Source organism: Cupressus sempervirens, chromosome 11 (assembly GCF_028749045.1).
Source record: "Cupressus sempervirens isolate cs-2001-9-10 chromosome 11, ASM2874904v1, whole genome shotgun sequence".
In the NCBI taxonomy this organism is placed as follows: domain Eukaryota; kingdom Viridiplantae; phylum Streptophyta; class Pinopsida; order Cupressales; family Cupressaceae; genus Cupressus; species Cupressus sempervirens.
Genome location: NC_143128.1, coordinates 220,008,964 through 220,025,946, shown reverse-complemented (window position 1 = coordinate 220,025,946; position 16,983 = coordinate 220,008,964). Strand labels below are relative to the sequence as shown.

The following is a 16,983-nucleotide window of genomic DNA, read 5'->3' as shown; positions in this document are numbered from 1 at the left end:
AGTTGAGGCAAGAGGTCTTTCCTAGTGAGAGGAAGCAGACTGTAAGTGGATTTTGTCATTTTCATGTTTGGTTTAGGACTCCATCTTATGAGAGTAGGTCCAAAGCTGTCTTGAATCTAGCACTTTCACTCGTATGTGGATTATGCTAGATGATGAAAATCTCTTGGAGCAAGATATCTTCCATGATTGGGATCATGAGGGTAGGGTATGCTTCTGTGTTAGAGGAAGTAGCTAGGGTATTTACCTTAGTTGACCATTCATCTCAGCAAATATTAAATGAGGACATTATAAAGTTGATATCAGATTTAGAGGGACTAGAGCATGGAGATGATTTCTAGACAAGGTACATTATCATTGAAGTACAAATTGCTGATATTATCACTAAGTCTCATACCAAAGTAAAGTCTATGCATTTGGAGACTAGCTTGGAGTTGTGAAGAATAAAGCCCTTGCTAAGAGGGAGTCTTAGCATCGATGATTTCTTGAACTGTACTCTATTGGATTCTTCTTTCGGAGAGAGAAGCTTAAAGTAAAACCCTTGTTCTACCCTATGGGAGTAGTTATGATGGATTCACCCTCTCATATGGTTCATGGTGGATGTCATGTGTGTGACACCATGAGAACACCATGTGAGAGAATTTGCAGTGACTCCGTGTAAACTCTCTTTGTTGTGTGTGATTCCATGACTTTATAGGCCCCCCTGTGTGTTAGATTGTGGTGATTGATCAAGGAAGTACTGTACATGCTCCATAGTTCCTCGGTGAGGTTCGAGCCCTATTTTATCTGAATTTTGGGCCGACATGTAATTATTAATTATAACTCTAAAGAGAAAAAAATACTTGTATAAAAGGGCTTAGGGTTAGGGATTGTTTCGTTGTTGTGATGCGAAAATTGGTTGTTGTGGCAGTATTGAGCTATAAGGGATTATGGATTGTAATCAGGTTGTAATCATTGGGTTGTAATAATAGTAGACTTGTTGTTTGGTGGACGTAGCCCAAGGATTGGGTGAACCACATTAAATCTTGGTGTCTTGTGTTCTTTTCTATGTGATCTATTATTTTTTGATATTGTTTATATTTGCATACAATTGTTATTTCTATTCAAGGTTTAATCCTAACAAGTGGTATTAGAGCGAGGTGGTTTTTCAGTTATCCTCTGCAGAAAAGTCTCACGATTGAGTGGGAGCGATGGCAGAACTTTCGGTTATGAAAGATGCAAATGGAGGATTATCTTTATTAGAAGGATTTATGAAAGTCGTTGGAAGGCAAAACCAAGAATCAGGGATCTATGTCAAATGATGATTGGGATCTTTTGGACAAAAAGGCACTTGAAAGCATTCGATTATACCTGGCACCATCAGTGGCATTTAATATTACAAAAGCGAAGACAACAGAAGAGTTGATGCAAACCCTAGCAAAACTGTATGAAAAGTCCCCGCTTCAAATAAGGTATTTCTCATGAAGCATTTATTTAATATGAAAATGACAGAAGGTGGACCTGTTGCAGATCATTTAAATGAGTTTAATACTATTACTAGTCAGTTATCTTTTGTGGGTATCAATTTTGATGAAAAAATTAGGGCTCTCTTGATTTTGTGTTCTTTGCCTGAAAGCAGGGATGGCTTGGTAATGGCTGTGAGAAATTTTGTTCTTGGATCTAGTACCCTAAAATATTTTGATGTGATCGGTGTTATTTTGAGTGAGGAAACTCATAGGAAAACTTCAGGTGGATCTACATTAGGAAGTACTTCGAATGCACAAAGTCGAGGAAGAATGACTGAGAGAGGAAGTAATTCTGAAAATCGTGGGAAATCAAGAGGAAAGTCAAAGGGGAGGAGGTCTTGATCGATAGTATCGAACGACTGCTGGTGCTATGGGAAACTAGGGCATAAAAAGAAAGATTCTTGGACTCAAAAGAAAAATGAAGGAGATAAACCAAATGGAGACAAGGAGGGAAATGTGGTAAGTAACAAATCCGAAAAGGATGTTTTGCTTCTATCTTTAGAAAGTGTTGACGATTCATGGGTTTTAGATTTTGATGCTTCATTTCATGCTACACCTCATAGAGATTATTTCATTGATTATGTCCAAGGGGATTTTGGACTTGTTTATTTGGGGGATAATGAACCCTCTCAGATATTTGGAAAGGGAAAAGTAAAGATTAAGTTACAGAATGGGAATCATTGGCTACTACATGAGGTAAGACATGTTCCAAGATTGAGTAGGAATTTAATTTCAGCAGAGCAACTTGGTGATGAGGGTTGTGTAGTTACTTTTAATGATAAAAATTGGAAAGTTCAAAAGGTTCCCTTGTAATAGCAAAAGGTGTGAAAGTAGGCACCTTATATCTTTGTACAAGTCATATTGTTCCTTCTACTTTAATTGTTTTAGAGAAAACTGAATATCCAGGAACAGTTGCTGCAGTTGAGCAAGGAGAACAAATAATTGTTGTAGATTCTAATACACCACTGTGGCACAACAGACTTGGGCACATGAGTGAGAAAGGTATGGAAATACTTCATTCAAAGAAAGTTTTACTAGGTCTGAAATGTGTTAATATGGATTTTTGTGAAAGTTATGTGTATGGAAAACAAAAGAGTGAGTTTTCTGAAGACTAGGAAGGAAAATAAAAGGGAGAAATTAGAGCTTGTACATATAGATGTATGGGGAACGACTCAGGTATCTTCCCTTGGTGGCTTTCATTACTATGTTAAATTCATTGATGATGCAACTAGAAAAGTATGGGTTTATTTCCTTAGACAAAAATCTGATGTATTTCAAACTTTTAAGCAATAAAAATGCTTGTTTGAAATGAGACTGATAAAAAATTAAAATGTCTCAGATCTGATAATGGTGGTAAGTATTGCAGTCATGAATTTGAAGATTATTGCTCCACTAATGGTATTTGTAGACAAAAAACTGTTCCAAGGACTCCACGGGAAAATGGAGTGGCTAAACACATGAACAAGACTATAATGGTTCATGCAAGGAGCATGAGGTTGCATGTTGGGTTGCCCTTACACGTGTGGGTGGAGGCTGTCAATACTACTATATATTTGATTAATAGAGGTCCCTCTACTCCTTTGGGTTGTGGTATTCCAGAGGAAGCATGGACTAGTAAAAAAGTGATTTATTCTTTTCTCAAAACCTTTGGTTGCGAAGCATTTGCTCATATAGATTTTGAAAATAGAACCAAGCTGGAAGCTAAGTCAAAGAAATGTGTATTTATTGGATATGGCATTAATGAATTTGGTTATAGGCTTTGGGATTTTGATAATCATAAAATTGTAAGAAATAGGGATGTCATATTCAATGAGAAAGTGTTGTACAAAGATCTGTTGCAATAATATGAGAAGAAAGAAGATGATTATGTAGTGTTGGATAATACTCCAAAAGATGATGTTCCAGCCATTCCTCATGATGTGCAACAACTGCAACAACAAATACCACACACACCAATGAATGTTAGATGGTCAAGAAGACCTCCAAACAGATTTTTTCCCTCTTTGTATTCTATTTTACTAACAGATGCTAGTGAACTTGAATGTTATGATGAGGCTATGTAGGTAGATACTAAGATTCAGTGGGAGTCTGCAATGAAAGATGAAATGGACTCCTTGCTAAAAAATAAGACATGAGATTTATACAAGTTGCTTGCAGGTAAAAGGGCTTTACAGAATAAGTGGGTTTACAGGTTAAAGATATAAAACCAAGTTAGTTGTAAAAGGATTTGCACAAAAAAAGGGCATTGATTTTGATGAGATATTTTCTCCTATTGTTAAGATGACTTCTATCCATACTGTTTTAAGTATTGTGGCTATTGAATATTTGCATTTAGAGCAGCTTGATGTTAAAACAACCTTCCTTCATGGTGATTTGGATAAAGAGATATATATGGCTCAGCCACAGGGATTTGAGGTCAAAGTTAAGGAGAACTTAGCGTGCAAATTAAAGAAAAGTTTATATGGCTTAAAGCAAGCACCTCGGCGATGGTATTTGAAATTTGATAGTTTTATACATGAACATGGATATAGTAGGTGTCATTCAGATCATTGTGTTTATTTTAAGAGGTTGGATGATGATAGCTACATTATTTTATGTTTATATGTTGATGATATACTTGTAGGTGGGTCTAACATGGATCAGATTAAGGGGTTGAAATGCCAGTTACCACATGCATTTGCTATGAAGGATTTGGGGTTAGCAAAACAAATCCTTGGTATGAAGATTTGTAGAGATAGGAAGAACAGGAAATTGACGCTATCTTAGGCTAATTATGTTGAGAAAGTGTTGCAACGTTTCTCTATAGAGAATGTTAAAGCTATTAGCACACCTTTACTTGGTCATTTGAAGTTGACTAAGGAGATGTTTCCCGAGACACAAGAAGAGGAGGATAAGATGTCAAAGTTACCCTATGCTTCAGCTGTAGGAAGCTTGATGTATGCTATGGTATATACAAGGCCAGATATTGCACATGCAGTGGGAGTCTTTAGCAGGTATATGAGTTATCTAGGAATTGAGCATTGGAATGCAATTAAATGGATTCTCAGATATCTAAGAGGAACATCCAATAAGTGTTTACACTTTGGTGGCTCTACTACTGATTTATAAGGCTATGTTGACTCAGATTTAGCAAGGAATATTGATATTAGACGGAGAACTACAAGTTATGTCTTTACTATTGGTGGGGCAACTGTGAGCTGGGTTTCTAAGTTATAGAAGATTAATGCTTTATCCACTATAGATGTAGAGTATGTTGTTGCTACAGAGGTAGCTAAGGAGATGACATGGCTTCAGTTCTTCTTGGAAGAATTGAGAAACCCTCAGAAGGATAATTATTTGTTTATAGATAGTCAGAGTGTCATTCATCTTGCAAAGAATTCAGCTCTGCATTCAAAGACCAAACACATACAATTGTGGTACCATTTCATTTGGTCAGTTTTGGATGATGGATAGTTGAAGCTAAACAAGATACATACAGATGACAATCCAACATATATGTTTACAAAGGTAGTAACAAGGGAGAAGTTGAACTCCTCTTCAGCTTTGGTTGTTCTTCTAGACTGAACATGAATAAAAGAACAGCAGAGTTCGGGTGGTTTGATTCAGTGGGAGCCTCATGGAGTAGCGGCATAGCTACAGGATTAGTTTCCAAGTGGGAGTTGTTTAGTGTGGAGCTTGATCAGTCCCCAAGTGGGAGATTGTTAGATTGCGGTGACTGATCAGGGAAGTACTGTACATACTCCACAATTCCTCGGCAAGGTTCAAGGTTGGGCCAGGCCCCGAGTAGAGATTTAGGGTTGGCAGCCCCCAATATTTTGGGCCCTATTTTATTGGGATTTTGGGCTGACAAGTAATTATTAATTATAACCCTAAGGCGGCAAAAATACTTGTATACAAGGGCTTAGTGTTAGGGATTGTTTCGTTGTTGTGATGTGAAAATTGGTTCTTGCGGTGGTATTGAGCTGTAAGGGATTATAGATTGTAATCAGGTTGTAATCACTGGATCGTAATAATATCGGACTTGCTGTTTGGTGGACATAGCCAAGGGATTGGGTGAACCACGTTAGATGTTGGTGTCTTGTGTTCTTTTCTGTGTGATCTATTATTTTTTGATATTGTTTATATTTGAATGCAATTGTTGTTTCTGTCCGTGGTTTAATCCTAACACTGTGTACATTATTGAAAGATGACAATCTTTTAGATAATATACACTTGTATCCAATATTGTAAGGTGACAACTTTATAATGTTCACTATCATGATGAATATCATGTGACTTGATATTGTATACATGTCATGATAGTCTCTCTTGGACATTTTGATAGATATCATGAGATGTGATAACTGTACAACATTATTTTCTTTATGAGATAAAAATGGTGGATATTATGTGACATAGTATCTATGGACATGCCATGATATGTTATGGTAGACATCATGAGATGTGATGTCAATGCACATATTATAACTAGGATATGAGAATGTCATGTGACTTGATGTTCTCTATATTCCTTGATATCATTAGTTAGGTGATATCTCAATTGATTTATACTTGTTTATCTTCCCTAGCTAAGAGGGAGTGTTAATTCATAGTAAGTTCAGTCATATATTAGGGTGATGGATTGCTCTGATTTCACACATATGTGCGTGCATGTATGTATGTCATATATATAAATTGCTATGCTCAATAATTATCATACATCTTTGAAGTTAAATCAATCACCCTTATATCTAAATTGAAACTCCATGGCAAGTATACTGAAATCTGCATTAGCAGATTCTAAACATATTTATTCTTCTCTTGGAAAGATCGAGAAATGATCTCATAAATTGATTGAACAGATCAAGTAGTGATTGTTCATGTTGAGCTTGTCTTAGATCTAGTAATGATCTATAATATCAATTGTAAATCAGTAACCTGGATATATATATATATATATATATATATATATATATATATATATATATATATATATATATATATATATATATATATATATATATATATATATATATATATATATATATATGAAGAATATCACGTGACGATATTTTTAAGCATATTATATCCTCTGATATCACGAGTTTGGTGATATCACTTTTCAAAATCAGTTATGCTTATTAAAATATATATAAATATATATACACTTTATCTTCCCTTGCTAAGAGGGAGTGTTAAGTGAGTAGCCTCGGTCAGATAAATTTGTGATCATTAACACTGACATTTACATGTATATTATTTATAAGTCCCATTTGCTTTGACTGAATTTCGAATCATAGTAATATGTGATAAGGAGAAATGCATATTAAGGATTGTTAGCCTTTCCTTGGATTGAAATGGCATAATTAGTATCGGGTGTAATTGTATTTGTCAATGGATAGACATGAAGGTGAATGGTCAAGTCTCCAACCATTATATTCAAGAATGCAATAGAACTGTAACAAAAACAAATCTGATATAAATTTAATATTCATTTACATTATGTATCATTATTGGCGATTAGCCTAAGCATGGAGCCCAATTTTCATAAAGTGTGGGCGACATGGCCACCCTAAAAGTGAATTTATTTTGGCCAAATTCAAGGTCCTCGATTAGTGAAATTTGCCATTTGGCAAATACTTGCCAGTAAAGTTATCCTTGGAACCCATCTCTCATGAGAATGAATGATTCACTTAGCTCTAATTGCATCTAGGTAGGGCTGAAGCATTGGGCCTTCCCAAGAGGATAGCTCCAAATAACTGATCAGAGACATTTTTCATGGGCTAAGTCCTATTTTTTTGGGCCAAAAAATGTTGTGTATTTTCGGCATACTCTTAGCCGCACGAAAACGTTGTGCATTTTCAGCATCATAGGAGCTTGATGTCAAATGTGTTTAGCTTATCATAGGAAGCCTTTTTTTCTCATTTGATGTCGTGGGGCCAAAATTGCGGAATGTTTTCATGCTTATCGTGACATCGCAAGTCATTTGTGAAGGAAGGGATTCCTTGGTATGATGTTACGCAGGCCGAAAATGTTGTATATTTTCAGCATCAAATGAGCTTGGTGTCGAATGAGTTTGGCTTATTATAGGAAACGTTTTTTGCTCATTCGACATGCGAGGCCAAAACTGCTGAATGTTTTCGTGCTTTTCATAGGATCGCAAGTCATTTGTGAAGGGATTCCTCGGTGTGATGTTACATAGGCCGAAAATGTTGTGTTTTGTGCTTTCGTTAATTCTTTCTGATGACTATGATAGGACTTGAGAGCTGAATATTTATTGCTGAACTGCATTTTTGGGCTTCTACATGTGACGTAAATGCTTTTTCTTCCTACGTTGTCACTTGCAAAGGGTATGGGCATGATTATCTTGATTGGAGGAGCATTTATCAGCCCATTTTTTGTCATTTCATGATCAGATCTTGCATAGAATTATATTTTATTTGATTCTTGCTTGATGTGCACTCTGTAATCTTAACTCCAGTTGGTGGGAATTTGAACTCAATGATTGCGAATGAGTTATGCTTGATCTCTTTAAAAGGCAGCTTTGTATATTCTCCAAGGGATCTCTTTTTCTGATTCTTTTGCAAAATTCTCTTTTGTAGATGTTATTGCCTTATTCAATAGAAATCATTGTTTTTCTATCTACTTTCAGCCCAAATAAGCTTGTGTAATCTTTTGCCTTGTTTTTTTTGGATGTATTTTCATCATTTGTAGCACTATATGATTATGTTAATCTCATTAAGTAAATATGTTAAGTGAACATCTGAACATCTGTGGTCCTTGCCTAATTGTATTGTTTTTTGACTTTCATCCTGTGCTAAAGCTGATAAACTACAGGCAGTATTTAAGTGCAAATTATTGGAAGGAGTGGATCAAAATTCTATTCGGTGCATCACCTCTTTTTCCCTTTTAGCATTTTATTTCAGTAACTTTCTCCCCTTTTCCTCAAAAGTTTTAGTTTAGGTGCACCTTGATAGTAAGGAAGCCGACCTTCTCCGGAGACTCAATCTCACATTTCAAGGTCACTTGAAGGTCATACTTCAAGTCTAGGTGCAAACTTTTGTGTCAACAGTAACTGCACAGTCTTTGTCAATGGATGTTCTATATTCTGCATAATAAATGCTTCAATACCAACAGTTGGACAATTGTGGGTGTTACACTTTTTCTTTTGCCTCATTTAAGCTGGAGTTTCTCTACAATATGTACAATGCTTTGCAGGTTTCATTACCTGGTCAGAATTCGTTGACTATGTATGAAGCTAGAGATTTTGAATGATTATATTACAAGTTGATCTTTGATCTTCAGGAAAGACCTTGTTCCAAGCATTGAAACAAGTGACATGTTACACTGCACAATACTTTAATTTATGACAGATAGCATATATGTATGTGTACATCTATTATCTTATCAACTATCAATATCCCGTGGTAGTTTTTCCCATAGACCAAGGTTATGAGTTTAGATTTTTTTATGTTGTGTAATCCTCAGGTGTATGGCCGACTAAATACTCTCTTCTTTACTGTCACCTAAACTAATTATAGCATCATGTTGAAGAAGGTAGATAGTCTCCTGTAACAAAACTTAATTTACAAAACTGCTTACTCTCCTTTTCTCTATTGAGTTATTACTTTGGTTAATGCTCCTTTGGTATATGAATACACACTACGAGAGTAGGTACTAGATCCAATACAATGATACCTTATGCAAACAATCTATTAACTAGAGACTCTATACGTGTAACTTGTCACAACTTCTGAAGAAATACTCTGCAAGTACGCAGTTGTAGATTTGTTGATCATTTTTTAGTGTTTGAATACTGCACATCCCATGGAGAGTTTAATTTTACTGTATACCTTAATTGTCTTGGTTAATATGGCTCTTTATGTATATTTTGGCTCTTGATTAATATGATGCTATTTTATGATCAGGAGTATATTAAAGAACAAATTGCAGAGTTATACATGTGGCCAAAGTCACTTGATATACCTATTCTCGACGACTCTAGGTATTAATGTACCCTCCAAATTTTGATTTTCTTTTTAAAAGATTTTTGCAGTCTGTTTTGGTTGCAGCTTCACCAAAATAGTGCTTAAGAATTCATCATCTTACAATGTTCAAATGTTTTTATTGATAATGAGAAAAAGCAGATTAAAGAAGATTGACCCATTTCTGTATTAGATGGAGTAAAATTAGTTTATTGATTATGCAGGGCGATGAAGAAGCCTGTTGGTATGCTGAATGTGAAGGTGATTAGGGCATCTAACTTGAAGAAGATGGACATTCTAGGGAAATCTGATCCTTACGTGAAATTGAAACTGACAGGAGACAAGCTACGATCAAGAAAAACAACTGTTAAAATGAACAACTTGAACCCTGAATGGAATGAAGCATTCAATTTTGTTGTTAAAGACCCTGGGTCTCAAGTTCTTGAATTGTATGCCTATGATTGGGACAAGGCATGGCCATTTCTATTTTATTTTCATAAGTCACTGATACTCTTCTTTTCCTACTTGTTTTCATTTGTATTGTAGACGCAATATTTATGATGCTAAGTTGTAGTCTCTGTCTGTGCAGGTTGGTGCACATGACAAGATTGGCATGCAAATTGTTCCTTTGAAACATCTTACAGCTTATGAATCCAAGATATTCAATCTTGATCTGCTTAGAACTATGGACCCAAATGACCCTCACAATAAAAAGCCGCGAGGGAAAATTGCTGCGGAATTGACTTACAATCCATTCAAGGAGGATGAAAATGCATGTAATGTGGATGACAGTGGAAATGCAGTTGATAAACCTCCTGAGGGTACACCAGAAGGTGGAGGTTTGCTAGTTGTCACCACCCATGCGGCTGAGGATCTTGAAGGAAAGCATCATACCAATCCTTATGCACAACTTATTTTTATGGGCGAGAAGAGGAAGACACAGGTGGCTGCAATGCATTGGATTAATTTGAAATAAATGGTTCTTTTTCTTCGGTTCAAAAGGAAAAAAGATCAGTATTTCCATCTTCCAATGAAACTAAATTTTTTATTGTCTTCTTGGTTCAGCCATTAAAAAAAAATAGGGATCCAAGATGGGAGCAAGATTTTGAGTTTATGCTGGAAAGGCCACCTGTCAATGAAAAACTCCACGTGGATGTTCTTAGCAGAGCTATGGGCCTCAGCTTGCACTTTAAGGTACAGGTTCTTGATATTGCAGGAATTACTTTGCCCAACAGTCCATGAAAGATTATTTTTGTGTATCCTACTTTTTTTGTTGTTTCAAATTAATTTCCAGGAAGATTGAAGTGTATAACCCTCCCCAATCTTTTTGTCTAGAATCAATTCAAGCTGAATTGCTTACACAATACATTAGGTGGTCTTCCCTATACACTATTTACAGATGTTCTGTTAGTGTTACTCATTCTGTTAGTGTTACTCATTCCAATACTATTTCCCTTTTGATCATTGGATTCTTAGAAAATGAATTTCCTTAAGATTGCTACTTTCCCACCGGATTATTTTTATGTTTGATATCCATCTACTTTTACATGATATCAGTGCCTCCACACTCAAGCTTAAAAAATAATGTCTTCCCCATGGGCTGCAGACCAGATGGTTAAGGCATTAGAACACATGGAGTATGGTTGCAGGTTGAAATCCCCAGCTTGATGAGCTGCATGAGTAAGGGTAGCTCATGCAGCCAAAATTTATGGGGGCTGCAATATTAGGACGTCACAAATGTGTTTCTGGCTAGTGCCATTTCATCCCTATCAAAACAAAAAGAATAATATCTCATATTTGTTGGATACTTTATATCATCTAACATTGCTCTAGTCAAGTGCTCTTAGTTTGATCTCTTTGTTGGACCCATAATGGGAAACTCTTTTTGTTTGAGAACAGATGTGTGCCTCTGCAATGGAATACGTGTACACAGAAAAAAAGCCTTACAGCACCCATAGCTTATTCTGAATCACATCTATAACATTAGAATCTGAAAACGATGAGATCTTTTCCTGTAATTGTTGCAAGATAAGTCAACATTCAAATTCAGGATCCACAAATTTCCAGAAAACATTCATGAAGTATAACATACTGTTTCATGGAGAGTTTTCTCTCATATACATCCATAGAAACAAAAAAACTAATGCAATTTATGTATTAATTTAAATTTTCCCCAACCCAAATTTACCAGCTTAAATGTTACTCAATTCTCAACTTAATCTTCTGAAGGTAGACTTGCTAACATCCAGGGCTTTACTGATGAATTGACTTTCTGATATAACAGGAACATTTGGGGTACGTGGATATTAATCTATCAGATGTTGTACATAATAAACGGATAAATGAGATCTACCATCTTGTGGATTCAAAGAACGGAAAAGTTCATATTGAGATGCAATGGAGAACTTGAATAGAGTCAGGTACATTTGGAGAGAGTCAAATATTGCATTTTTTAAACCAGTTTCTTTATTGCCTTACATCATAAGAATCTGCTTTTGTAACAGTCTTCAACTAGCAATATAGTTCAACCATTTTTGTAGCATTTAATAGAAATGTGCATCATTCCGTGAGTATGGTATACGAGGCTTAGAAATTGTTTGGGATATATTATCATTGGACAGTAATTGCATTGACCCAAAAAGGCTCCATGGCATGCTCAGAACTGTTCAGAGCCCTCTGTAAGTTGTTTCACACATGGAATGTTGTTGTACTGCTCTCAAAATATTAGTATTCAAGGATAAAAATTGAGCTCAGGGACATTGTCTTTGTTTTTTCTGATGTAGTCAATTGTGCTTCTACCTTGTAAGATATGGAGTAATATAAATCTGTCAAACCACAGCAACTTGACGGAGTAGTTGGATTGCTGCAAGTAGGAAGCAGAGCTATGTTTTTAATTTGGCTCGATGTGATGGTCAGTTACTGTATTCTAAGACATAACAAAGAGAATCATCGAGAACTTATTCTTTTTGTCTTGTATATTCAGATCTCTTCCATAAGAACCTGTGCCACTGGTGTGTATAGTTTTTATTTGAAAATTACAATATAAACAAAAATCATAATTTAAAAATCAAACAGCTTCATATAGGACTTCCTATTACTTTGTGCAATAAGGATTACGATTGAAAAAAATTCGAACAGGAAAGAGATTCTTACAGGGGAAATCTGAAACCACACTGATACAATTTATTAATAGTTTCACATTTAATGGACTTTTAAAAAAAAATTCTACCAAATTCTCCTTAGATGGGAACAATGCTTTAAATATTAATTTGTAGCTATTGCTTCAATAGATCCTACTGCATTTATGCTAAAATTTTGATTATGGTTGCTTGACTAATTTTTAAAAATAATAAACATTGAGTAGGAGGGGCACAAGCAAAATATTAGACAACAAATGAGCAAGTAATTTAAGGCCAATTAAAAAACTTTGAGATTGCAGCAAGGTCAATAGTAGGGATAAATGGATAATCTATTCCAGAACCAGGAAATAACACAAAATAGAAAAAGAACAATTAACCTCAAATACAGAATGGTGAATCATTAGTACACAACCAAATGATTACTATTTTGCAGACAATGAAGAGGTGACTTGCAAACTATCGAAGTTCGAACATGTCATTTTGTTAAACTTGACTGCATAGCTATAAAATGGGGAAAACTATGCCACAAACGGTGAAAGCTGCACCATTTTTTATCAATGAATCACGATTGTCTCCAATCTCCCACATAATCCGCAATAGTTGATAGCAAGAGTTCACAAAACTCACATAACCAACAATGTCCATTTTCAAGCCTGAAGAATTATAGGTGCAAAACAGGCTATAAATCAGTCAGATATGGTAATACCCACAAATAGTGAAAAAAAAACGATAGTGAGTTTTCTTTTGGGTTTGGTTTCTGTTAACATTGATGAGTAACAAAAGGATCACCAATCTTTTATTGTGAGTTTCTTGCTATTCATAAAATGAAAAACTCTCTAATAGAAACACAAAGACTGCACATTATTTGTTATATTCTGAATTTTAGTTAACTAACCAATACATTTGAATATGCATCCAGAGTATTGGGTGAATACTTGTGTAATTTCTAATTTGAAGAACCTGTCTATACAATATTTTTTTGATGAATAGTCCTTTTCAATTAATAAAATTTACTAAGATTACAATTCACAAAAAAGGGGCCGGGGGATACAGGATCACCTCGTGAATGAGTTCATATGGCCGAAGCCGGAATAAACAACATGGCCTCAGCTAGAAGCTATTAACTAATCATAAAAAAAAAACACTTTTAACAACCTCAGGCTGCCAAGGCAGTATCAGCAGAGGGAGGAGGATCATCTTTATTAGGAAATCCCCACGCATCAGTGGGATTGTGGGGCGGACTGGGAATAGTCCAGCCGTCAGCAGCATCAGCAGGATCTGGGGTAGTCGCAGTCTCCACATCCTTCTTGTCTGGCCGCAGAGGAGAAATTGCCAAGGCCAGCCGAGGAAACTTGCCAGAGTGCGCCCGTCCAGGGGGAGGAGCCGGAGACCGGCCATAAGCCCGCCCAGGGGGGGGGAGCCAGGGACCAGCCAGAATCACCACGCGGTGGGGAAGCAGAGCGGCGCTTCCAACCGCCATAACCACCGCTGGGAGAGCAGTGGCGAGGACTCTGGGAGCGCGGCGTGTGTGAATGGCGGCCAGAGGACTGGCATCGGGAATGGCGACCGCGAGACGAAGAGGCATCGACCGAGGCATCCGGAGGCACTCTGGCAATGGTGCATGGAGCATTGCCCCAATGATTTAACAATTCCTGTAAGTGTGCAACTTCCAGAGAAACTTTATTAGCTTGCACCTGTATCTGCATAATGACATTGTTACAAATGCATGCCTTAGTGTACATTGCAATGTTAACATCCAAAAAACTGTGAGTGAATAAAACTGCATTCCTATCTTTCCATAGAGAAAACAAAATTTCCATCCTGAAGGTATGCCAAATCTAGGAGAACTTCCAAGGAATTATGGGGGAATCACCCAGCAGGATCATGTGCCATGAAAAAAGTTTGGGCCTAGAAGGCTTGAAAAAATCATGAATCCAGTGCCAATAATTCTGAGCACGCTTGCAAAACCAAAAAATATGCAAAAAGGACTTAGGTTGGCCACAAAAGGGGCATCTGGGATCAGGAACCCCAATGTGCTTGAGTCGAGGCCCTAGGGGAAGACCTTGGAAGGCAAGGCACCAAGCAAAGTGGGCAATCTTAGGTTCTGTAATGACATTCCAAATGGTGTCGAACCGTTTTCTCCATTGAGAAAGCAAAGAATGCAAATGCCACCATTGATTAAGCGTGTCCACCATCGGAAGGTGGGGCGAAAGCCATCTGTATCCCATATTGGGCTTATAATTGGTAAATGGAGTGGCAGGATACCACTTCCAATCATACCACCAAGGACGAACAGACTGAATCCCCACTTTATGAAGTAAGTGCACAGGGATAGAAGACAACAAAAGGTCATAAGTCTGGCAATCGGCACGAACAAGGTGGTATTGAACTTGCATATCCTCCCATGACCTGAAATTCATGGTGACTTGAAAAAATATCCTTGGTAGTGCGGATGCCACGTTTAAAGAAACACAAAGCACTGGCACCTTGAGTCTTGGCAAGAGGAGTACCTTGGACGAAAAATAGGGGAGACCACCAAACATTCTGTTGATTTAAGAACAACCCATTGCGAAACTCATCACTAACCCAACGAAGCCAAGGTTTAACAGCTTCCCAGTCTTTCTAGATGCTCTTTATAACAAAAGAGCCTTGTATGACCACTGGTTCACGCATAGTGAGACTTGTCTGTATAATATTTGAAGAACTCTATTAAATATTAAGACTAGTAATCTCCACAAAGAGGAATATAAAATGTACAGCACCTGTTACTCCCATGGACTTGCCAATAGCACATAATTCGATGAATTTTCTAATATGAATGATCTTTTTTTTACGAATCGTAAATCACCTGGGCTCGAATCCTGCAAAGCTTCTTTACAATAATAATAGAGTAAGATAAGTATTTTATTAGAGATGTCACCTACAAGGCATATAAAGCTTCTTTTAATAAATCAATATTTATTTTAAGCAATATTTTAGTTAGTTTTAAAGAAGGTTTGGTTAGATTTAATTCCAATTTTGTAGATAATTAAAATGACGAAATAAGAGTATTTTTATAAAAGGAATGAAAGTGCAATAAAGTGAAACATGTGAGAGTTAGAGGTGGGGATGTAAGAACATGCTACTAATAAATCTTAATGTACAATTAGTATCGGACTAATATTATTGTAATACATTCCCTCAATTTATCTAAACAATTTTTTTTATTTTAGACATGAATTTGATTTAAAATAGATAAAATATTAAAAAAATTATAGGCAATGCATTATTGTTAAAAAAGAGTAGATCTAATATGTCAATAGCAAGGAAAATAATAGACAATAAAATATATATATAGAAAACAAAGAAACACTTCATATTTATTTTGTATATCATGAAAGTGTATTATAGTGCCTCTCTATATATAGAGGATGTCCAATATCTATATGCTGGTAGAAATTTCTAAAGTTAATGATAAGAAACAAACCACTCTCTCTATGGATGGCTACGGGGTGTGGAGGAAGTAGTCACACTAAATCTCTGTGACAACATTGATAGTTCGTTTATGTCAATATCATTGATTATTAATCTCCTATCGTAAATGATTATCAAACTACCAAAAATAAATTCCTAGCTAATATTGAAAAATAACACAACTGCAACTTCACTTATAAAATACGGAAAGAAATGCGCAACACAATGAACACAATATTTTTGGGCAAATCGTCCCTGGAAAAAACCCCTAAGGGAAAACTAGTTCTACAGATGAGGAATTATATTAAACTTCAGCAAATCAAGAAATACAAAATTTTTTGCCTCTCATTGGCAGAACTCCAACAACCTCCTAATTTCTCCCTCTGATATTCTCCACTGCTATTCCCATGCTAACACTATGCCCTTGCTAACACTGCAAACTTACAAACTCATTTGCTAGCACTGCAAATGTTTCTTCAAACTTCTTTTTTTCCAAATGCCCCCTAAACCCCCTTTTATACTACACTCGTTGGTAAACCAACGGCCAAGATCGATTTACAATCAAGATATAAAACAACTTACCAACCCTAACAAAATTGGTTTCTAGTTGCTTCTAAAAGAAGTCAATTATTTAATAAATAGTTGTCCTTACTCTAACCAATTTGTTAGCAAAATAATTATTTACTAAATAATTGCATATGGACGAGCAGTTGTCCAAGCTACCAAAACTAACACTTCCTCTTAGCAAGGAAGCTATTATGCATGACATCCAACTTATCTCTGAAGAAGATGAATTTTGTCTTCTCCAATGCCTCAGTCAGAATGTCTGCTACCTACTCCTTTGTAGGTATGTACTGTAGCTGAACAACTCCCTATTGTACACAATTGCTGATAAAGTGATATCTGATGTCTATATATTTAGAC

At 36.1% G+C, this 16,983-nt stretch overlaps 1 protein-coding gene across 1 annotated transcript in view; it reads left to right on the top strand.

Annotated features, from left to right (window-relative positions):
* Positions 1–12,219, top strand: part of LOC149528958 (synaptotagmin-2-like) — an 87,360-nt gene extending 75,141 nt beyond the window's left edge. Inside the window, exons 9-14 of the mRNA XM_089810013.1 lie at positions 9,410–9,486; positions 9,691–9,937; positions 10,056–10,409; positions 10,532–10,660; positions 11,751–11,886; positions 12,088–12,219. Of these exons, the coding sequence (XP_089666139.1) occupies positions 9,410–9,486; positions 9,691–9,937; positions 10,056–10,409; positions 10,532–10,660; positions 11,751–11,876 (933 nt within the window). The 3' untranslated portion in view covers positions 11,877–11,886; positions 12,088–12,219. The remainder of the gene's footprint in view (positions 1–9,409; positions 9,487–9,690; positions 9,938–10,055; positions 10,410–10,531; positions 10,661–11,750; positions 11,887–12,087) is intronic.
* Positions 12,220–16,983: the final 4,764 nt, after the last annotated feature.